This window comes from Trichosurus vulpecula, chromosome 8 (assembly GCF_011100635.1).
Source record: "Trichosurus vulpecula isolate mTriVul1 chromosome 8, mTriVul1.pri, whole genome shotgun sequence".
Lineage (NCBI taxonomy): Eukaryota > Metazoa > Chordata > Mammalia > Diprotodontia > Phalangeridae > Trichosurus > Trichosurus vulpecula.
Genome location: NC_050580.1, coordinates 149,423,848 through 149,446,828, shown reverse-complemented (window position 1 = coordinate 149,446,828; position 22,981 = coordinate 149,423,848). Strand labels below are relative to the sequence as shown.

The 22,981-nt window shown below is 43.8% G+C and overlaps 1 protein-coding gene across 1 annotated transcript; it reads left to right on the top strand.

Annotated features, from left to right (window-relative positions):
• Nucleotides 1-9,567: 9,567 nt before the first annotated feature.
• PIF1 (PIF1 5'-to-3' DNA helicase) lies at nt 9,568-22,487 on the top strand. The gene is made up of 12 exons (XM_036736762.1): nt 9,568-9,972; nt 11,462-11,597; nt 11,870-11,995; nt 12,664-12,817; nt 12,993-13,107; nt 13,570-13,676; nt 17,492-17,631; nt 20,185-20,291; nt 20,707-20,794; nt 21,039-21,184; nt 21,935-22,111; nt 22,428-22,487. Exons 1-12 carry the CDS (start codon nt 9,583-9,585, stop codon nt 22,485-22,487), a joined length of 1,746 nt encoding a protein of 581 aa, XP_036592657.1. The 5' UTR covers nt 9,568-9,582.
• Nucleotides 22,488-22,981: the final 494 nt, after the last annotated feature.

Sequence of the window (22,981 nt, the reverse complement as noted above, 5' to 3'; positions counted from 1 at the left end):
TATCTCATTTGATCCAACAACCCTGGGAGGTAGGTGCTATTATTATCCCCATTTTACAGAAGAAGAGCAGAACCAGTAGCAATCATTGAAAGTTTCATGGAGGCAAACTAAGGTCTGATATAAGGAAAAACTCCCTGACAATTATATCTCTCCAAAGGTGGAGTGGTGTCAGAGGAATCAGGTTCCACCTTCATTTGAAGTCTTTTTAACAAAGGCTGGATACCTACTTGCTAGGTATGTTATAGAAGGGATTCTTTTTCCAGGACGGCCTGGACTAGATGGTCAGTATCTAGCATCTCTGAAATTCTGTAACTCTGTGGCTAATAGTTGAATGCTTGTTATTCTATACAAGCAAACATTCTCATCAGTTCTCTCCATCCTATGCTATACAATGTATATTGTCACTGACTACCTTCTACATAGGCAATACAGAAATATAACCTGGATATCGTACCTGTGAAGCTAATAAGAAGTCAAGGGAGACAAGACTCATGAATGCATAAATACCACAACGTGAAACACTCTCCCTTGTTCAGTGATTCCTCTCCTTACAGAGCTGACCCTGGACATAATTATAACATAAGTGGAGTTGGTCTTGGATCCGTGCCAATCTACGAAATAGACCTGCCTACCTCTAAAAATGTCCTACAACTCAATCTCTTCCACTGAAGCTTCCTTGATGAAGTAGAAATTAGATGATCTTTCTTCCTATATAATCAGACTTGTTCATTCAACTCCTCAGTGCTAAAAAGGCAAACTAAGCCTTTTTAGCAAATCCCCCATATGCTCTAAGCACACTGGTAGTCAGTGCTAAGGCTTTAAGTAATGCTATCTGTACATTACATTTGCAGTAATCCTTATTCTGTAGCCTTTTCTCATTGGGATTGTACTGGGGGAGAGCCCCAGGGCTTGTGATCAAGAGGGTGTTGGGGGTAGAGAACAGGGAACAACTGAATTAGTGTACAGAACAGGGTAAAAAGTAAAGAGAGGATGGAGACAGCCGCCTGAGACAAGGAGTTCAAGGAAAGAGAGAGGAATCACAGACATGGGAGGAGTCCCTTTCCATGCCTGGGCCTGCCCTTGACTCCCCAATCTACCATTCTATTAGGGATGAGTGATCTAGTTCCTGTATAGCTTAAGCCATGCACCAACAACACAAGCAAATAATGAGAAAGTAGGATCAGAAGAAAGGGAAGAAAACAGTCAACAAAGAAAAGTGGCCAGAAGAGAAGTAAGTACCCTAGTGAGTTCCCCACTGAGAGGACAGTTACCTTTCAGAAGGCTGGGAAAGGAAAACCACCTGAGAGGTGCCTGCTAGCTCCCAGTGGGAATATTTGACATTGAGATATAAACTAAGTTCCTGAATGTGGGGAGGGTTCCTATAAACTCGTTATAGACTTCTTAAAAATGGGAGAAAATATAAGCATACCACCTACAACGTACATGTTTTAGTACAGTGAGTTTTACTACCTTTACTTTTGTGGATATGAGCAAAAAAATGTATATAGTTAAATCATGCTTATGTAATCAGCTTCTTTATATTATTCTAATATGACTTTTGGTTCTGGCCAGAAATTCTGAGGGTCTTCCCTTTCCAGGCTGATTCTTTCATGAAGGCAAACGAAGCCATCTTTTGCCTCAGTTCTTACCTAGCCTTTAATTATTGAACGGGCATTGCCTGAGACAAACTGAAACCTGCAAAAAGCCTTAGCTAAAAAAGGCCACGGTTTTCCATTGCATTGGGGGCTATTGCCAGTCATCTTGACCTATGTCTTGCCACTGGATTCAGATGACTCTGGAGGAGAGAGTGAAGCTGATGACTTTGCACAGCCCTGCCTCACTTAAATCCAATTCACTCGCAAGTCGAGACATCACCTTCTGATGTCATTGATCCTCGTTGAGAATGAAGGATGAACAACACAACAATAACAATATGACTTCATGGAAATGCGATAAAAAGGGAAAAAGACAGACTTTTCCCAAAGAAATAGGGACCAAACCAAGAGTTTAATTGGAAAAATACACCAAGACCACATCCCTAGACTAATAAAGAAGTGCAGTGACCCCCACAAAAGGGGAAGAGTTACCAGATGATGATACCAGCTAGCTCTCTGAGAACCGTAGTGTTTATCCAAGGTGCCCTCAGATGTTGAGGGGAGAGTATGACCAATGGGCTGAGCATGAGATTGACACTGGAATCCTTATTGTTGAAGAGGATCACATAAGTATACATCTATGCTCCTAGTGTATAATGTAATTTCTACATTAATTATCAAGTTTAGTTCTTGCTCCTGTGTGTCTTTTTTTTTTTTTGAGGAGAGAATAGAATTTTTTTAAAGACTCCTACAAATTTACTTATTCTGATTGCACATGTGTAACCTGTATCAGATTGCTTGCCATCTTGGGGAGGGGGGAGGAGAGGGAAGAAGGAAGGGAGAAAAATTTGGAACTCAAAATCTTATAAAAAATGAATGTTGAAAACTATCTTTACATGTAATTGGAAAAAATAAAATTCTGTTTCGAACAAGCAAATTCATTTCTTCCTCCTGCCTGTATTATCTTCCCACTCTTCTCTCTTTAAAAAAAATTTTTTTGAATAATTTTTTCAATAGGACAGCTGTGTGGCCCAGTGGACAGAGCACTGGCCCTGGAGTCAGGAGGAACTGAGTTCAAATATAACCTCAGACACTTACTAGCTGTGTAACCCTGGGCAAGTCAAAACATTGACTCAAAAAAATTAATAATAAATAAAATAAAATAATTTTAATTGATGTCCTTTTTTTAACATTTCCATAGTTTTCCCCAGTATCACTCCCTCTACCCCTCCCAGAACACTATCTCATATAAACAAATAATGTTCTTTAAGAAAAAAAGAGGAAAAATTAGCATAACTAAGCAGTACTTCGAAAAAGTCAGAACATATGTGCAATGGGCAACCTTTGTGGACCTCTCACTTCTGCAAAGTAATAGGATGGGAGTGTCTTCTCATATCTCTTCTCTCAAGCCAAGCTTATTTTAAATCTTGCAATATTCAGTTTTGATTATTGTGGGGTTTTAGCTGTTCTTTGTTGACATTGTTGTAGTCATTACGTATAGTGGGATTTTCTGAATTTATTTTATTGTTTTCTCAATTACATGTAAAAAAATTTTAACATTTGCTTTTTTAAAATTTTGAGTTACAAATTGTCTCCCTCCCTCCTACCCCTCCCCGCTCCTCGAGAAGGCAAGCTATTTGATATAGGTTACATATGTGGAGTCAGGCAAAACATTTCCATGTTAGCCATGTTGCAAAAGAAAATGCAGACCAAAAAAAAAACCAACAACAAAAAAACCCAAGAAAAAGAAAAAAAAGTAAAAAACCAGTATGCTTCAATCTGAATTCAGACTCCATCAATTCTTTCACTGGAAGTAGATAGCAGTTTTCATCATAAGTCCTTCAGAATTGTCTTTAATCATTGTATTGCTGAGACTAGCTAAGTAATTCACAGTTGATCGTCATATAACATTGCTGTTACTGTGTACAATATGCACAGTGTTCTCCTGGTTCTGTTCACTTCAATTTATATCAGTTCATGTAAGTCTTCTTGGGTTTTTCTGAAAGCATCCTGCTTACCATTTCTTTTTCTTTTTTAAAATATTTTATTTTCCCCAGTTACATATAAAAGTTTTTAACATTTTTTAAAAAATTTTGAGTTCCAAGTTTTCTCCTTCCCTCCCTCTGCTCCCTCTTCCTTGAGAAGAGAAGCAATTTGATATAGGTTATACATGTGCAGTCAGGCAAAACATTTCCATATTAGTCATGTTGTGAAAAAAAATTCAGACCCCCAAAAACCCCCAATAGAAATAAAGTTTAAAAGAAAAAGTATGCTTCAATCTGCATTCAGACTCCTTCAGTTCTTTCATTGGAGGTGGAGAGCATTTTTCATCACAAGTCCTTTGGAATTGTCTTGGATCACTGTGCTGCTGGAAATAGCTAAGTCATTCACAGTTGATCATTATACAATATTGCTGTTACTGTGTACAACGCTCTCCTGGTTCTGCTCACTTCACTTTGTGTCAGTTCATGTAAGTCTTTCCAGGTTTTTCTACAATAGTATTCCATCACAATCATATTCCACAACTTGTTTAGACACTCCCCAATTGGTGGGCATCTCTTCAATTTCCAGTTCTTTCCCAACACAAAAAGAGCTGCTATAAATATTTTAGCACACATAAGTCCTTTTCCTTTAAAAAAAAAAACTCTTAGGGATACAGACTTAGTAGTAGTATTGCTGAGTCAAAGGGTTTTATAGCCCTTTGTGCATAGTTCCAAATAACTCTCCGGAATGGTTGGATCAGTTCACAACTCTACCAACAGTTGCATACTAATGTCTGTATTTTTCCACATCCCCTCCAACATTTGTTATTTTCCTTTTCTGTCATATTAACCAATCTGATAGGTGTGTGGTGGTAGCTCAGAGTTATTTTAATTTAATTACTCTAATCAATAGTGATTTAAAGCATTTGTCATATGATTATAGATGATTTTGATTTCTTCTTCTGAAAATTATTCATATCCTTTTACCCTTTATCAATTGGGGAATGACTCATATTCTTATAAATTTGACTCAGTTCTCTATAAATTTGAGAAAGGAAGCCTTTATCAGAGATACTTGCTGTAAAAATTTTCCCTCCCATATTCTGCTTTCCTTCTAATCTTGACTGGGTTGGTTTTGTTGGTGCAAAAAAAAACCTTTTTAACTTAATGTAATCAGAATTATCCATTTTATATCTTATAATCCTCTCTTGGTTGGTCATAAATTCTTCCCTTATTCATAAATCTGACAGGTAAAATTTTCAATGCTCCCCTAATTTGCTTACCATGTCACCTTTTACATCTAAATTTTGAAACCATTTTGACCTTATCTCAGTATATAGTGTGAGATGTTGGTCTATACTTAGTTTCTGCCAAGCCGCTTTCCATTTTTCCCAGCCATTTTTGTCAAATACTCAGTTTTCTTGCCTCTGCTTACTTCACTAAATCAGTTCACGTAGATTTTTTCTTACTTCTCTATATTCATCACATTTGTAATTTCTTACAGCGAAGTAGTATCATATCGTATTCATTACTACAATCTATTTAACCATTCTGCCATCAATGGGCATCTACTTCGTTTCCATTTCTTTGCTATCACAAAAAAAAATAAATAAATGCTCCTATAAGTATTTTGGTGTGTATGGAGACTTTTTTTAATCACTGACCTCCTTCAGCTATGTGCCTTGTAATGTAATCGCTGGGTCAAAGGGAATCCTTTCCAGCTTTGTCGTCTCCAAATTTGATTTTTAATAACCTCTGTTTATGCCTCTGACAGCAAGGAGATCAAATCGGTCAGTATTTAAATTAAGTCAGACTATTCACTGGAAAGTCAAATACTGAAGCTTAAATACTATGGCCACATAATGAGAAGACCCTGATGCTGGAAAAAGGGATGGTAGAAGATGAGATGGACAGATAGTGTCATGAAAAAAGCAAACATGAATTTAGACAGACTTTGAAAGAAAGTGGAGTGTAGAAGGACCAAGATTCACAGGGTAAACATGACTGAACAACAAACAGTCTATGCTTTTATCTAAATTGCTGATAAAAGTGTTAAATACGGAAGACTAGGAGAATAAGCATTTATTTATTAAAAACCCCTACTTTATGCCAGATGCTTTACAACTATTATATCATTTAATCCTCACAACAACTCTGCGAGGTAAGTGCTGTTATCATCTTCATATTACAATTGAGGACACTGAGACAGACAGGCGTTAAAGTAATTTGCTGTGGGTTACACGGCTAACAAGTGTCTGAGGCCAGATTCATCATTAGAGACCTCTGAGATATTGCACCGGACACCTCCTTCCAAGTCAAAAAAATGAATCTGACTATTCTTTGGGTCTGATTATTACAAGAGGAAAATAGGAAGCTACCAGATGATGCTCACCCATAAACTAGAAGTCATAAGGATTTTAGGGCAGAGTGTCATATTCAAGCTTAATGTAAAGAAAAACTTTCTAATCATTAAACCTACAGTCAAAAGCAGAATGGGTTATTTCAGAGATAGCGAGTTCTCCATTACTGGAGGCTAATTACTCGTTAGGGATGTAGTGGGACGGCGTAGGGGTGGACTTGGTTGGACCAGATGAGTTTAGCACACGCTCCCCATAGCAAGATTCAGCTTCTCTTTTATTTCTCCCTGGAGTTGGAAAGCCTTGAGGGTTCTGTAATGCCTCATTTCATGTGCCTCCTCCTCCCAGAAGCTTTTGCCAATATCCCCTAGTTAGTAGTAGTACTCTCTCCCTCCTCAAATTATACTGCATAAATTTCCATCCACACAGCACAATGTGAACTCCTTGATAATAGGAATTTTTTTGTTTTTTCTGGAAGAACCAGAGCCTAGCAAGATCCCTTCCACACAGCAAGAGCTATAAGAGCTTGTCGAAGGTACTGAGTAGCCAGATTGAAAGAGTTGACATTAATGGCTATTGTCAACTTGGACAGTCCCCAGTGGGGTGGCCCAGAGATTTGTACTTGGCCATTTTTATCAATGACTTGGATGAAGGCACAGCTGGCATCATTATCAAATTCGCAGATGGCACAAAGCTGAGAGGGATAGGTAATGAACTATATGACAGAATTGGGATCCAAAACCATCTTGACAACGTAGTAAATCAGGCTGAATCTAATAAGGTGAAGTTTAATGGAGATAAGTGTAAATCAGACATTTGAGGTTTTAGGTTTTTTTTTTAAATCAACTTTACATATATGAGATGAAGGAGGTATGGTTGTATTGCAATTTGTGGGAAAAGGATCTCAGGGTTTTAGCACTTTGCAAGTTCGATATAATCCAACAGTGTACTATGGCATGCAAGAAAGATAACGTGGTCTGAAGCTTCATTAAGAGAAGCATAGTCACTGGGAGCACTGTGTCTTGGGTTCAAATTGGACCTCAGACATTAGCTGTGTGACCCCGGGCAAGTCACTTCACCCCGTTTGACTCAGTTTCCTCATCTGTAAAATGATCGGGAAAAGGAAATGGCAAACCACTCCAGTATCTTTGCCAAGAAAACCCCAAATGGGATCATGAAGTCAGACATAATAACAACACCACCACATACTTGTTAACTTGCTGTGGAGATTTTTTTTCCAGGTATGGGGTTGGTCTAAATAGCCCCCTAAATAGTGGTCCCTTCCAACTCTGGAATTCTGACAGTGTGAATAGATTAGAATCAAAGGCGTAGTTTGAAATGACCTTGGTCTCCTTTTACAGATAAAGAAAATGAGGTTGAGAGTGAAAATGACTTGCCCAAAGTCTAACAAAGAAGGACAATATTCATTTATCCATACATAACAAATATTTATAGAGCATTTACTCTTTGCTAGACTGTAGCACTCATTAAGAAAAATAAAGGGTCTAGGGATAAACAGAAGCCTTTCTTAGGGGTTGGGAGTGCAGCATGCTTCTCTTGTACTGCAGACCTTGCATACAGGCCTGGCATTTAATAAATGCTAGTTGATTGATTGAATAGGCACTCAGAAAATATGCTTGCTGGTGGATTAACTGAATCATCCTTTGGTCCTGGAGCTGCATTTTTTCAAGGCCGCAGCAGCATCTTCTCCGACATTGATGTGGGGGCGAATACATTCTGAAAATACAGCCGCAAGGCTAGGTTAGATTTAGTGATGTCACACACTCCGCCCCCATTCAAGATTAACACCCCCTCCTTCCGCGTTTATGGTACGGGCCACCCAACAATAGAAACCCCTTCTCTTTTCAGACCGGTGGTACATTCTGAGTTCTTTCCTCAGGAGCTGGGAGGAGGAGGGCCGCAAAATTGGCCACGCCTTCGTTCCGTGATTGGCTGAAATATTTAAAGGTCCTGTCGGGGATTGGCTATTCTTTTAGCAGGCATTTTTGAAAGTTCCTAGCTTTAGAACTTTAGAATCGGCACCCGCTTCTGCGTGTCTGCCGCTGGGTCCGTCCATCCATCCATCCATTCATCCTTTCTCGGAGGGAGTCTGCCAGAAACTGTACCCTGCAGGTGGAAACCACAGCGTCGAACGGGGCGGGGCGAGGGGGCCTGGACAGGTCTGGATCTTGGATCCACGCGGGAAGGTTTGTGTGGCTGCAGATTGGGGGCAGGGGAAGAACCATGCTAGCCCAGTGTCCCGGGGCTTCTGGGGAAGGGGCTTGCATGTCCTTTTCGAACCTTGGAGGTGTAACGAGAAGGGAACACGAAAGCCCCCTTCCCAGAAGCCCCAGGACACTTAAGCAAGATTCCCTGCAGCCCTCCCATTCCTGTCCCCGAACTATTTCCCAGTCCTCCTACCTCCCTCCCAAAACTCCTTTATGCCCTCTTTTCTCCGAACTCGACATTCCCCTCCCACCGTGCCCCACCATCCCTACGAAGGGTCCGGTGGGTCCCTCTGGATGCTCCCTTCTCTATCCTTGTGACAATCCTGATGTCCCCTTTCCCACGCCGCAGATTTTGTGCTTCTTGTGATAGGTGTTGTGTGTGCCCCGTCCTCTGTGAAAAAATCCCGTTTTCATTCACTCATGACAAATCCTTGTGTGTGTGGCCTTCTGTCAAAGCTTAAGGCCCAGTCCATATCCCAGCTCTGCCTCTCCGACTCCCACATCACCTGAGCTGTTGGAGAGTAAGAATTGTGTTGTAGTAGGTGCTTTTAAGAGCATAGATCTAGACTAGCTGGAAAGGCCCTCAGAGGTCAGCTAGTCCAATACCCACATTTACATATGAGGAAACTGAGACCTAGAAAGGTATGAATTGGACCAGATGGTAGCTGAGGTCCCTTCCAACGCTCAAATCCTATGATTCTGTGAGGTTAACTGTCTTGCCCCAAGGCCTCATAAATAATAAATGGGATTAGAATGCTACTTCTCAATCCAGCTCCCCTTCCACTGCACCATGCTAAATGTTTACTGAATTTGATTTAATTCACCTATGTCTTACTTCATCTCTCTGGACCTCTCCCACCTCCGGGTTCCCCAAAATGATGGGGATTAGGCTTCCCCCGGTATCTCTTCCAGCTCTAGATCCTATGCTCAGTCAATTCTTATACTGTATCCCATACCCAATTCTTCCGTGATGGAGATGACTCTTCAGTTTGCCCCTCTTGTGCTCACATGACAGATCATCCATCTCCAGCCTTCCTTTGGCTTCCCCCCTCCCCCGGCTTCCCCCCTTCCCCCCCCAAGTCCTTTTGGTTTAAATCCAACATCTGTCCATCTCCATGTGGAGATGTCCATCATCTATTCTAGGATGCGATGATTCTTATCAATGGACGTTGTCCTTCCCATGTGTCCCCTCTATCTGCCAGAGCCAGACTTTGTGTGCCCCTTTAACAGACTCTATCCTCAGACAGGGTCAGAGGCACGTCAGAGGCCTATAATGCTATCGGAGTCGGAGGAGCCAGACAACTCAACGCTCCAGTGCCGTGTGGCCCTTGAGGAGCTGAGCCCTGGCGGACAACCCAGGAGGCGGCAGGCCATCAAAGATGCTGAGCTCAGCTTGGGCCGAAATGAACGGAGGGAGTTGATGCTGCGCCTTCAGGGGACAGGTCGGTCCCGCTGCTTCCCACTTCGTAGTGCCAGACTTTTCACCAGATTTGCGGCTGTTGGCCGAAGTGCCCTTCGGCTCAGCCCTGACTCTGACTCTGGCCTTAGCTCAGGTCCCATCCAGCTACTGCTGTCTGACTGCCCACCAGACAGGCTGCGGCGCTTCCTACGGACCCTGCGCCTTAAACTGGCCACGGCCCCTGGCCCTGGGCCAGCTCCTTTCCGATCCCGGCTGCTTGGCCCCCGACCTCAGAACTTCCATACCATCAGTCCTCTTCAACTAGAGAACCTGCAACGGGGGGAGGCCACTGGAGCTCAGGACACAACCCCTGTGAAGCGGCAATGTGCGCAGGACAGAGACCAGTCTAAGGTGAGAACGGAGCTAGGGACTGAAGAATGGGGGTGGTCTGGAGTGCAGGGGTTGGGGAAGGTGATATAGGAACCACGGGAACACCAAATCGGGAGTCCAGCTGTTGGTTCTGTGACCTTAGACTTCAGTTTTCTCTCCTGTAACAAGTGGATAATTTTTCCCTGCCCTATCAACTTCACAGGGTTATTGTAAGGGTCTGACGAGATAACGAGATAGTCTGACTATATAAAAGTGGTTTGGAAAGTATATGGTATGTAACTGGGAAAAAAATATTTTTAAAAAAGTATATGGGAGGTTGAATTTATATACTTTTAAAATGTGCTGTTGACAATAGGAGTTCATGGACAAATCTCTTTTTCTGTTCTATTTTGGAAATGACCTTTTCATTTAGTGTTTGTCAAGTTCAGAATTTTTTTAAAAAAAGATGTATGTCGGGGCAGCTAGGTGGCGCAGTGAGTAGAGCGCAGGCCCTGGAGTCAGGAGGACCTGAGTTCAAATCCGACCTCAGACACTTGACACTTGTACTAGCTGTGTGACCTTGGGCAAGTCACTTAACCCCAATTGCCCTGCCAAAAAGCAAAAAAAAAAAAAAAAAAAAGATGTATGTGTAAGATATTTACATTGTCATCATGTTTTAGTGAAAGGCAACATAACACAGTGGATAGACTCAGGGGTGGGGGACCTACGGCCTAGAGGCCACATGTGGCCTTCTAGGTCTTGAGTGCAGCCTTTTGACTAAGTCCAAGTTTTACAGGAGAAATCCTTTTATTCAGGGGATTTATTCTGTGAAGTTTGGATTCAGTCAAAGGGCTGCACTTGAGGACCTAGAGGGCCACATGCAGCCTCGGGGCTATAGGTTACCTACCCTGAGAGCCAGGGCTTAGAGTTAGAAAGACCTGGATTTCAATCCTTCTTCTGACCCCTTCTAGTTATGTAACCATGAACGAGTCACTTAATTTCTTTAGCGCTTAGTTATAGAAGATTTGCAGATCTATATTAGTGGAGGGAGTTTCTTCATTGCAAGTTCCCTATGCAGATGAAATCACAGGTGTGTATGACCCCCCTATCTCCCCCCACCCAAATAAAATTTGTTATCAGGAATAAGAAAGATTAAAGGAAAAGTGAAAAATTAATGAGGTTATGAAGGAACAGGGATGTAGGACCATAAGATTTAGAGCTGGAAGGGACCTTAGAAATTATTTGATTAATTAACAAGCATTTATTATGTGTCAGGCACTGTGCCTCAAGGAGTTTATATTCTATCCTATTCCAGTGAATCCTACTCCAAGGCCCCCTCCCTTTTTCAGATGAAGAAATTGGGGGCCTAGGGAAGGGAGGTGATTCACTTAAGGCCATATAGCACGTCCATGGCAGAGCCAGGTTTTGAACACGGGTCCCTTGATTCTAAATCCAACATGCTTCCCAAGGGTTCCTTGGGACTCAGAAAGCTCTTCTGATTCTGGAGCAGTCCTTACCTTCTGCTTTCTAGGTGTCTTCTACCAAGGGCACAGTGCCTAGGCATCGGCTCCAGCTTCCCTCCCCCAAGCCCCAGCTGTCCCAGGAGCAGGCCCAGGTGCTGAGCGCTGTGCTAAGTGGCAAGAGCATCTTCTTCACTGGAAGTGCAGGTGGGGAGCACGTGGGGTTAGAAGGAATTCGGGAGGCTAATATGGGGATTTGTTTTGCTTGGCTGTACACATCTGTAAGTTTTGCTTTTCTTGTTTTCTCAATGGGTGACAGGGTTGGGGGGATGGAAAGTAGAGAATTCAGAACTGAAAATAAAATTGAATTATTAAAAAAAGAAATGGGAACTAGGCATAAGGAGGGAAGTGATTGAGATCTTCAAGGGTTGCCAGGGAAGTCACCAAACGTTTCCCTAACTCCTTTGGCCCCTGTCCAGGGACAGGGAAATCATACCTGCTGAAGAGGATCCTTGGCTCTCTTCCTCCAAAGGGCACAGTGGTCACAGCCAGCACGGGAGTGGCTGCCTGCCACATTGGGGGTACCACCCTTCATGCCTTTGCAGGTTTGTAGTACGGACTTGGGGCCTGGAAAGGAGCAGTGCTGGGGCACAGCAGAAAGACTAGGTTTTGAGATGGGTTAGGCCACAGGGTTAGAGAACCTGCAGCCTCGAGGCCATATGTGGCCTTCTAGGTCCTTGAGTGTGGCTATTTGACTGAGGCCAAGTTTTACAAAACAAATCCTTTTATTAAGGGGATTTGTTCTGTAAAGTTTGGATTTAGTCAAAGGGCCAAACTTGAGGACCTAGAGGGCCACATGTGGCCTCCAGGCTGCAGGTTCCCTACTGCTGGGTTGGGGTATTAGAATTCAGGTGGAATCTTCAGGTAAAAGTGGAAAAGATTTCTGGGTCTGGAATCCATAGTCAGAAGACCTGGGTTCAAATCCTACCTTTGACACTTATTATCTGTTTGACCTTAAGCAAGTTTCTTATCTTCCCTGGGCCTCAGTTTCCATAAAAGAAAGGGTTGAACTAGATGGCCTCTGAGGTGCCTTCCAGCTCTGGGTCTCCCTGAAGGAGGCTTCCAAAGCTGGGTTCTTGTAGCCAGACTCTTTGTAGTCTAAGGGATGGGGTGAGGTCTAACAAGGCTGGCTCTAGATGAAGACAGGTGAGACTCTCCAGGGTGGGAAGTCAGTCCCTTAGCAGGACTAAGCTGAGACTCTGCCCTTTACCAGGAATTGGCTCAGGAAAGGCCCCTCTTGCCCAGTGTGTGGCTCTGGCACAGAGACCCAGTGTTCGGCAGAGTTGGTTGAGCTGTCAGCGGCTTGTCATCGATGAAGTCTCCATGGTAGAGGCAAGTCTGTTTGACAAGCTGGAAGCAGTGGCCAGGTTTGTGTGCTAGAGTGGGAGGGATGCCATGGTTGAGGAGTAAAGGGCTATCACGCCAGGTCAGCAGAGAAGGGTCTGACCCTTTTCCAATCCCTCAGTTGCTTGCTGAGTCCTGAAAGAGCATCCAGATCTCCTAAATCACAGCCCCTTCCCATCCCTTCCTTTTCCTTTCCAGAGCTGTTAGACAGCAGGACAAGCCCTTTGGGGGAATTCAGCTCATCATTTGTGGAGACTTCCTGCAGCTGCCGCCAGTGACCAAGAATAACCAGCCCCCCCAATTCTGCTTCCAGGTGTCTGCCCCCCAACCAGGCCCTTTCCTCCTCCAGTAAAATCTCATTACTCACATTTCCCTCTTCTCACCAAACTAGTCTCCCCCCCTTTCTTACTTGAGTATCTGTGCCAGCTGAGCAATGAGATTGCTCTCCCCTACTCAGAGAAGTAATTAGGCCTATTCCTTTTGAAATTGATTTTTTTTAAATATTACTTTTATTTCCAGATACCACCCTTCTCCACTCCCTACCCAGCAATCCGTCAGTGCAAAGAATAAAAGAGAAAAAAAGCACTTCAGAAAAACTAAGCAAACCCAAGTTTGACAGTATATACAATGTTCTCTAACCATAGTCCTCCACCTATGCAAAGAAGGGAGGTTCTTCCCCACTTTTTTACTCTCTCTCCTTCCATCCCTCCATCTCTTTGTCTCTCTCTTTTTCCATCTCTTACCCTCCCTCTGTCTTTGTCTTTTCCCCTACCAGGCAAAAAGCTGGAGGAAATGTATCCAGTTGACCATGGAGCTGACTGAGGTGTGGAGACAGAGAGACCAGACTTTCATCTCACTGCTACAGGCTGTTCGGCTAGGCAGGTGAGCCTAAGTTTTGTTTTTTGTTTGATGCTTTACACGTAGAAATAACCTAGACAAGACAAGAATGTCTTGAAATTGATTGTGATGGAATCTGACCATTTCACATTTTCTTTCCCTACTTACCAAATGTATGTGCCATGATGTTCTATAAATACAAATTTATATCTTTGCTCCTTCAACCAAGGCTATGTGAAATAAATCCAAAAAAACAGACCTGAAAGAACCTGACATAATCCTGCAATTTTGATGTGATCAACAGAAGGAAGGATCAGTAGAAGGTGGTGACTAATTAGATTTGTAAGGAGAAGATGGAGATGCGGGAAAGGGAAAGTGAACTTACTGTATGCTGATTGCATGATTTATATAAGAAATTACGAAGTTGATTTAAGGTTCCATTTCCTGCTGCTTGCCCGAGGTGTCAGTGTTGCTAGTTATGGTTCTGGGATCAGATTGGTGCAGGAGTAAAAGAACTACCCTAATTCCCCAGGGGAGTTTAGATTTGATAGGGTAAGAAAAAGGAGCCACTGAAGGTTTCTTAACAGAAAGGCAGCATAGCCTAAGTGGTAGTAAGGGAAAATTAATTATGCAGTGCTGTGGCAGAGATCCAAAGAGAGAAAAAGACTAGAGTGAGGGAGCTAAGGTCCAAGGCTATTGCCAGTGATGAGGGCATGAACTATTGAACATGTACATGGAGAGGAAGAGATTGTAGGATCATGGCTATAGAGCTAGAAGGGGCCTTAGAGGCTGTCCAGTCCAACTCCTTCATTCTAAGGAAACTGAGGCCCAGAGAAATTAAGGGACTTGTCCAGGGTCACACAGCTATTAAGAGTAGTAAATGTATGAGTCAGGTTTTGAACTCAGGTCTTCTCAACTTTAAGACTAATATTCTATTTCTGAAATGCCTCTGAAAACGAAAGAGTAGATAAGGTTTTTTTAAAAATTTTATTCTTCCCCTCCCTCCACCGCTTCCTGCACCCAGTGAGAAGGCAAGGAATATAATGCCCATTCTACATATGAATCATCCACATTGGCCATGTTTGGGGGCAAGAGGGAGAAGCAAGAAAATTAAAGGAAAAAAATATGCTTCAATCTTGCACTCTGAGTACATCATTTCTCTGTTTGGAGGTGGATAGCATGTTTTATCATGAGGCCTTTGAAGTTGTGCTGGATCATTGTATTGATCAAAGTTTTCCACAGGTGATTAATCTTCACAATATTCTGTTACTGCATATGATGTTCTCCTGGTTCTGCTCACTTCACTCTGCATCAGTTCATACAAGTCTTCCCAAGTTTTTCTGAAACCATCCCCTTCATCATTTCTTATAGCACACTAGTATTCCATCACATCCATATATAAGTCGTTTTGAAGGAAAGTTTCTTAGCGCATCAGACTCAATCAACAATTGTTTATTGAGAGTTTTCTATATGTTCAGAACAGAGTAAGACAACTGGTGACAAGGATGGGGGGCAGGAAGATTAGTTGTCATGGAGAAAGAGGCAAAAGGAGTGGGAAGCCAGCTCGGTGTCCCAGAGCAGGGGTTCTCCTAACATTTGTTATGTCATGAACTCCTCTGGCGGACTGGCAAACCCTATGGATGCCATCTCAGAATAATGTTTTTTAATGAATAAAATAAAATACAAAGAATTACAAAATAAAACTATTATAATGAAATGCAGTTATCAACACATTTTTAAAAATTCACCGTCCCCAAGTTAAGAACCCCTCACTGAAAATATATAAGCCACAGCAATTACATTGTAACTGGGAGGACAAGACATTGGATAAAACATTTGGAGCTATGGGAGAATACTACCAACCAATAAGAAATCCAATATGAAATTATCTGGTTTAGTATAAAAGTCCTGTAGAAGGTTAGATAGGGAAGAGTTGGATAGGGCCTGGAGCAAGAGAGAGAGGCAGCAGAGAGTAGTTGAAGAGCGTTAGATTGGAAATCAGGAAGACCTGAGTTCAAATTCCGCTTCAGACACGTAGTACACTTTCTAGTCTGAATCTCAGCTATCTCATCTGTAAAATGAGAGGGTCAGACGTGGCCTTTAGAGTCACTTCCCACCCCTACTGCATGATTGTATAATCATGGCTCATCTTTACACAATTCACAAATCAATTTCCTCAAAACAATCCTGGGAGGAAACAGTGATAGCAACTGACATTTAAATAGCACCTTAAAGTTTGCAGTGCATTTTACAGGTTCACTTTAGTCTTGTAGCAAACCTGTGACGTAGACAGTCTGGTCGTATTATCCTCATTTTACAGGAACTAAGTGACTTGCCCAGGGTCACAAAGGAAGTAAGCATTGGAGCAGGGGAATGTGAAGTCAGGTCTTCAGGTCTCCCTGACCCCAATGCCTCCAGCCCTCTGTTCACTTCGCCATAATAGTAAGTGGTAATCAGGGAAGTCTTCATGATGGAGGCAGGCCTGGACCTAAACCTTAAAGAACGGGGAGGATATAGGTTAATGGATACAAAGGGGAAAACATTTCTAGAGACAGGAAATAATAATTTAAGAGAAGGGAGGGAATCTATCATCAATCGATCAGTCCACAAGCATTTATTAACAATGTTTTTAAAGAGGAAAAAAAAGAAAAAGAGAAGGAAAGTAACACTGATCAACATGTCAGAAAAGTCGGAAAAATTGATGCAATGTTTGACCCCCATGGATCTCTCACCTCTGCAAAACAGCAAGGTTGGGAGTGTCTCCTCCTATCTCTTATTTGGAGCCACAATTGCTCCTTGAAACTTTGCAAAATTCATTTGTTATTGTTTTCTGGTTGTTTGTTCTCTACATTGTTGTAGTTTTTGTGTATAGTGTTTTCTTGGCTCTGCCAACTTCACCCTGCATCAGTCCATAGAGATCTTTCCATATTCTCTGTATTCATCATACTCACCCTTTCTGTACAGCCCAGTAATATTCCATTTACAGCCACATACCACAGTTTGCTTAGCCCTTTGAATGCCAGGCAGAGAAGTTTGAACTTTTGGGATGCAGGTGGGGAGGAAGAAAGTGGGAGGGGAAGGGGCAAGGGGCCCAGGGGCAGTAATAGGGAGCCACTGAAAACTAATTGAACAAAGAAATGACATGATCATAACTCCTCTATATGAAAGACTATCCTGGCAGAAGTCAAAGAATGGATCAGAGGAGAGAGTGAGGTTTTGTCAGTAAACTAATGACAGTAGTTGAGGCATGTGGTAATAAAGGCCTACTAGGGTAGAGGCAGTGGGAACCAGGAGAAAGGGGTGGGTATGAGAGCATTTGGTAATGGACCAGGCATGAAAGGTTCAGGAAAGGAAAGAGTCTAAGGTAATCCCTAGGTATGGAACCTGGAAGATAGACAGGAATCTCTCTCTCTCTCTCTCTCTCACAAAAACACCCACACCCACACCCACACCCACACCCACATACAACTTACATGGACTGATGTCATCATCCCATTTATCTTTCCTGAGGATTTCCTAGGGGACCTTGGTGGAGTATGAACCCCAGTCTGACAGGTATATAGCACTTAGATAATCCTTAGTTTTGAACCCGGAAGACAAAAAGACAGACAGGGATCTCTTGTGCTTGTTCTCTCTCTCTCTCTCTCTCTCTCTCTCTCTCTCTCTCTCTCTCTCACACACACACACACACACACACACACACACACACACACACACACCCCATTTACAAGGACTGATATCATCATAATCCCACTTAGCTTTCCTGAGAATTCAGTCCCCAGGGAACCTGGAGTCTGGTCCCCAGTGGGTTGGGGAAAGTGAGACCGTGTCTACCCTAACTCCCCATTCTCCCAACTCAGGTGCACAGATGACGTGACCCAGAAGCTAAAGGCCACAGCCAAACACAAAGTGGAGCGTGATGGGATCCTGGCCACAAGACTCTGTACCCACCAGGATGATGTGGCATTGACCAATGAGAGGAGGCTGCAGCTGCTGCCTGGTGAGGAGGGAATGGCAGGGAGGGAGGAAAACCATTCCAGAGACTTGGGGCTGTAGACTTCAGGCCTGCCTAATAGGGACTGCAGTAGATAGAGCACTGGGGGCAGAGTCAGGAGGACATGGGTTTTAATACTGCCTCAGAGGATTACTGCTGTGTGGCTCTGGGAAAGTCATTTAACCTACCTTCTTATATTCTGGTCCCTCATCTGTAAAATGGGGGTGGTAATAACAACTACACCAAAGGGTTGTTGTATCAAATGGGATAGTATGAATGTTCATGTTTACACACACACAAACACAAACAGACACACCCAGAGTTCTACTGCCTTGGCAAAAGGAAAGCAGATGGTCCTCACTTACGATGATTTTTGGTGGAGTGCTCAGAGCCCTTGGCTTTGAGTCAGGAAGACCTGAGTTCTAGTGCTGCCTCAGACAGAACTGTGTGGCCAGGGGAAAGTCAGTTAGTCTCTGTCTCAAACAGTGACTGCATTTCAGCAAAGTGGAGGAAGCCATCGATTACCATCTCTCCTCCATCCACCCAGTGGGCAGCTGTTCCTGGCTCAGCTGTCAATGTCTTTGATACATCCCTCTTCTCCAATTTCCTCCCCTCCCCCTCTGGGACCAAGGGACCAACCAGGAGCCCCTGGTCATGTATTTAGCAAGGGGCCAGAGCCCATATTCTGCTGGAAGGGACCAAGGAATAAGACCATCCCCAGACCATCCCCATGGGATGACTCCTGTTTTATCTAGATCTAGGACTTAGGAGCTGGGTAAGATTTGAGGTGGAGGAAGGGATCGATGATCCCAGGGTTTGGATCATTAGAGCTAGCCTTGCCTTTGGAATGTTTTTGATTCTCTACCATTGCCATTTTCATTCCCCCTTCTCACTTGGCAACACTGCCCTGCCCCTTTACAGATATGTAGGATCCTCTTACTCTGCTCTCCCCCTATGAAAACTACTCTCAGGAAAGTATCTGATAACTAAATGAAGTCCATGCTCCCAGGACTGAATCCTCACCGGCCAGGCCTCCTTCTTCTACCCTCTCCTCACACTCAGGCATTCTTGACTATGAAGACAATGTATGTTATCTCTCAGGAGCCTTGCATTTTAACAAAATTTAAATTGAATGAATGAATATTTAATAGTAAAATTCCAAGCCAGGAAAGATCAGTAGACCAGAGAGGGAAAATATTGCCTGGTCCTACTATGCCCTTTTCCTCAGTGGCAATTATCAATTATTCAAGGTCTAGCTCTCAAGCTCTGTTTTCTTCTTAGATCATCCAACCTACAGAATCCTCTATGTTCTCTGCTTTCCTAGTAATTCCTCAAACCCATTGATGAGTTGGCGGGGCGGGGGTGTCTACCCCAAACACATGAAGATTTTTCCCTGGTGGAAAGGGTAGATGAGAACAATTTGTTCTAATGGCCATGAAGGTGGCTCAGTCGGTCGTTGGAGATGCCAGTCGTCTTGACTTCTGTCCTACCCGTGGACTTCGATGACTCTGAAAGAAAGAGTGAGGCTGACAACTTGGTTCAACCATGCCTCGCTTAAATCCAATTCATGCACAAGCCAAGACATCGCCCTGTGATATCATTGGTCCTCTTTGAAAACAAGAACAAACAACAGTCTCTCTAGGCCTCAGTTTCATCATCTGTATAATGTGTTATTAATAGTGCTTACTTCACAGGGATATTAGGAGGATCAAATGAGACTTTATACATGTATGTAGACACATATGTATGTGCATATACATACATGTATACATGTGTATGTTTATGTGTATACATTACATACACATACACATCTTTTGCAAACCTTAAAGCACTATATAAGTGTTAACTTTTATAATTATTTTCTCTGTGGAATCATCCCCAATCCTAAGTGCCATATAATAATAACAATAATGAAAATAACAACATTTATATAGTTCTTACTCTTATCTCATTTGATCCTCATGAAAACCCTGGAAGGTTGTTATTATTATCCCCATTTTACAGATGAGGAAACTGAGGCACAGAGGATTAAGTGACTTGCCCAGGGTCACACAGCTAATACATGCATAAGGCCAGCTATGACCTCATGTCTTCCTGACTTCAAGCCTAGCACTCTAACCTCTGAGCCGCTGGCCTCTGCTCTTTACGCTGTGAGCTCTTTGAGGGTAGGGACCATGTGTCAGATCTTCACACTCCTATCTCTATCCAGGGTCTAACACAGCCTCTGTACACCATAGCTACTTAAGAGGGGCAGCTAGGCAGTGCAGCAGATAGAGAGCTGGCCCTAGAGTCAGGAGGACCTATATTCAAATCTGGCCTCAGACACTTAGTCGCTGTGTGACCCTCAGCAAGTCATTTAACCCCAGTTGCCTCCAAAAAAAGGAGGGGAAAAGTATTCATTGAATGAATGACTGAACAAATCTGAACCTTGTCTCTTGAATCCTATTCATTCTTAGATTGTAACCTCTATGAGGGTCTTATCTAAATTGCCCATCTTCCTCAACTTTTCACGTGGGAAATACTTTTCAATGCTTATCATATTCAATTATGTTCTCCCAGGCCAAGTCTACAGCTTTGAAGCTATGGATAGTGACCCTGACATGGTCAGGACCCTCGATTCTCAGTGTCCAGTGAGTCACCTCCTGCAGCTAAAGCTGGGGGCCCAGGTAAGCTGGAAGACAGGACTGCAGGGTTTGGAGGGGCAGATCCCAAGGCTGATTCTCCCAGCAGGGGTATCTCCAGTGTCCGGTTCTCTGAAGATGGTCCTCCCTTTATTGTCTCCCCATGCTTCCCATATTTCTTCTACCCTCCCCAGTTTTTGAGCCTGGCCATTTCTGCCCTCAATTCTGTTAGCTCTAAACCCAGGACTCTAGCACTTGGGCCTCCTGATAACTGGGCCAGTGTGTATTATTTCCATCCCACCACACTGCCCCCTCCCCACTCCTAGCAGAGAAGGACTGAGGGCTGTTTGAGATGAGGAGTAAGCATCAAGATATCAGCAAGGGTCTTTCCACTGTCCTCCCATCTGAGGTACCTTCCAGCTCTAAGTGTATAATTATAAACTTATGATCTCATCACCAGGTGATGTTGGTGAAGAATTTGGCAGTATCTCAGGGCCTGGTAAATGGAGCACGAGGGGTCGTGGTTGGATTTGAAGCAGACGGTAGAGGTAAGACAGCCTCAGCCTCAAGTGGGGAAAGAAGCAGATCTAGCAGGAGGGAGAACCCACAGTTCCTGGGGAAGAAGGTCTGGGAACAGTAGGATGCGATGAGCTTTCTGGGGCCACCTCAGACAAATTTCCAGTCTCCTGATTCTTTGACTTTAGGTCTTCATTGCTCAATTCCATTCCCTTCTTAGCTCTGAGTATTAATAGTCTGGTTTTCTCTTCTTCATTCCCTGCCCATTCCAAACAGGGCTTCCCAGAGTGAAATTCCTATGTGGAGTCACCGAGGTTGTACGGACTGAGAGATGGACTGTCCATGGCCCTGGTGGTCAGCTCCTCACCAGGCAACAGCTGCCCCTCCGGTTAGCCTGGGCTCTGTCCATTCACAAGAGTCAGGTGAGAATCAGGGAAAGGATGGCAGAGGCAGAGGGATGGACAGGATGAATCCTGGGCTAGAGTGGAGGTTGCGGCAGATCCTGATAGTTTAGGTATGGAAGGTCTGTGTCTTGAAGGATAGAAAGCTTCCAGAACCCACAGAATATACACACACACACATACATACACCATGCACACACACACACATATACTTACATATACATACATATGTGTGCATATGTATATGTGTGTATACATGTTTTTATATATATATATATATGTGTATGTATACACACACACACACACATATATCCTTACATTTCAGGGGCACAGATTAAGCTTCCTGTCTTAGACTCCATCCTTATTACCCAGGACCACATATTTCAGAGCACCGGCAGGCCATACTGAGGACCAGGGGTCGCTAGGTTCCCTGTTGAATCTCTTCTCCTGACATCGTCACCTCTAACTTCCTGCTTCCCCTGCTCCCAAACCTATAGCTTCAGGGCAACAAATTCAGCATTCACCAGTCTAGTGTCTGTGGTCCTCAGCTTCTGTCTGGTCTCTAAGGGAGTCATTGACCCCTAGAGCTTTCTCTCTGTAAGACGCTATATCTGTATTCCTCTCTTCCCTTTCACCCAGATCCCAGTTTTTGTTCCCTGTACTACCTTCCACCTTCCTTCCCCTTCATCCTTGAGGAAGCAACTCTTCTTCAGGGCCTTTGGGAGGGTCTGAAGTTGCAGGTAACCCAGGTGTTTGCCTCCCATGTTCTAGGGCATGACTCTCGACTGTGTGGAGATTTCACTGGCCCGAGTGTTTGAGAGTGGCCAGGCCTATGTGGCCCTCTCACGGGCCCGAAGCCTTCAGGGTTTGCGAGTGCTGGATTTTGACCCCTCTGTGGTACGGTGTGATCCTCGGGTGCTGAAGTTCTATGCCTCTCTACGGGAGCAGGTGACTGGGATGGGTGGGGTGGATAAACCAGAGAAGGGGAATGCTCTGGAAAGCTGGTGGGTACCTGGGGCAGCAGCCAGGAGAAAAGGACTGGTAGGGGATCAGATCTGCAGAGAAAGAAGGTAATGGACCATGAATGCCGTGCAGGTGCAGGGTGATAGAAATGACTGTCTGGAGGCCACCTTACTGGGTTAACCTAAGAAGTATCAGCCAGAGGATGCCCAGGCAGAATGGTGACTGTGGGGGAAGGGGACAGGTACAGGGAGGAGGTACTGAATGCCGATATGCTAAGTTAATATGCCTGTCTCTGTTCCAGGCTTATCTGAATGAGGATGAAAACGATTCAGAACAGGAGAATATAGACCCTGACATCTGAGTCCCAGTCCCCCAAAAGGCAGAAAATCCTAACTCTCACACTACCTGTGCAACTTTGGACGTGGCACTTAACCTCTAGGTCTCAGCTTCCTCATTCATAAAATGAAAGGAACACACTTAATGGCCTCTGAGGTCCCTTTCAGCCCTAGAGCTCTGATGTTATAAGAACTGTATGTGTCCCTCCCTTTCATTCTCGGGGGGGGGGGGGGGGGGGGAGGGTCTGTGTGACTTCTCCCAGATATCCTCCGTCTTCTGCTCATCTCCAGGCCAGGGGACTACTACCTCAACCTTCCCTCTGAGCAGGGTGGGGCCCTTACCCTACTTCCTTGGCTACTGGAGCATGGACTGTAGGCCTTTTGGTATCCATCATCTTTGTTTTCCAATAAGAGATCACACCTTTCTATGGGAAGGTTATGATCTTTTCACTCCCATAATTCCCAGGAGGGGGTGGGAGCTGAGGAAAAGGTTCTCTTCCCCTTGTAGACTCTGGCTCAA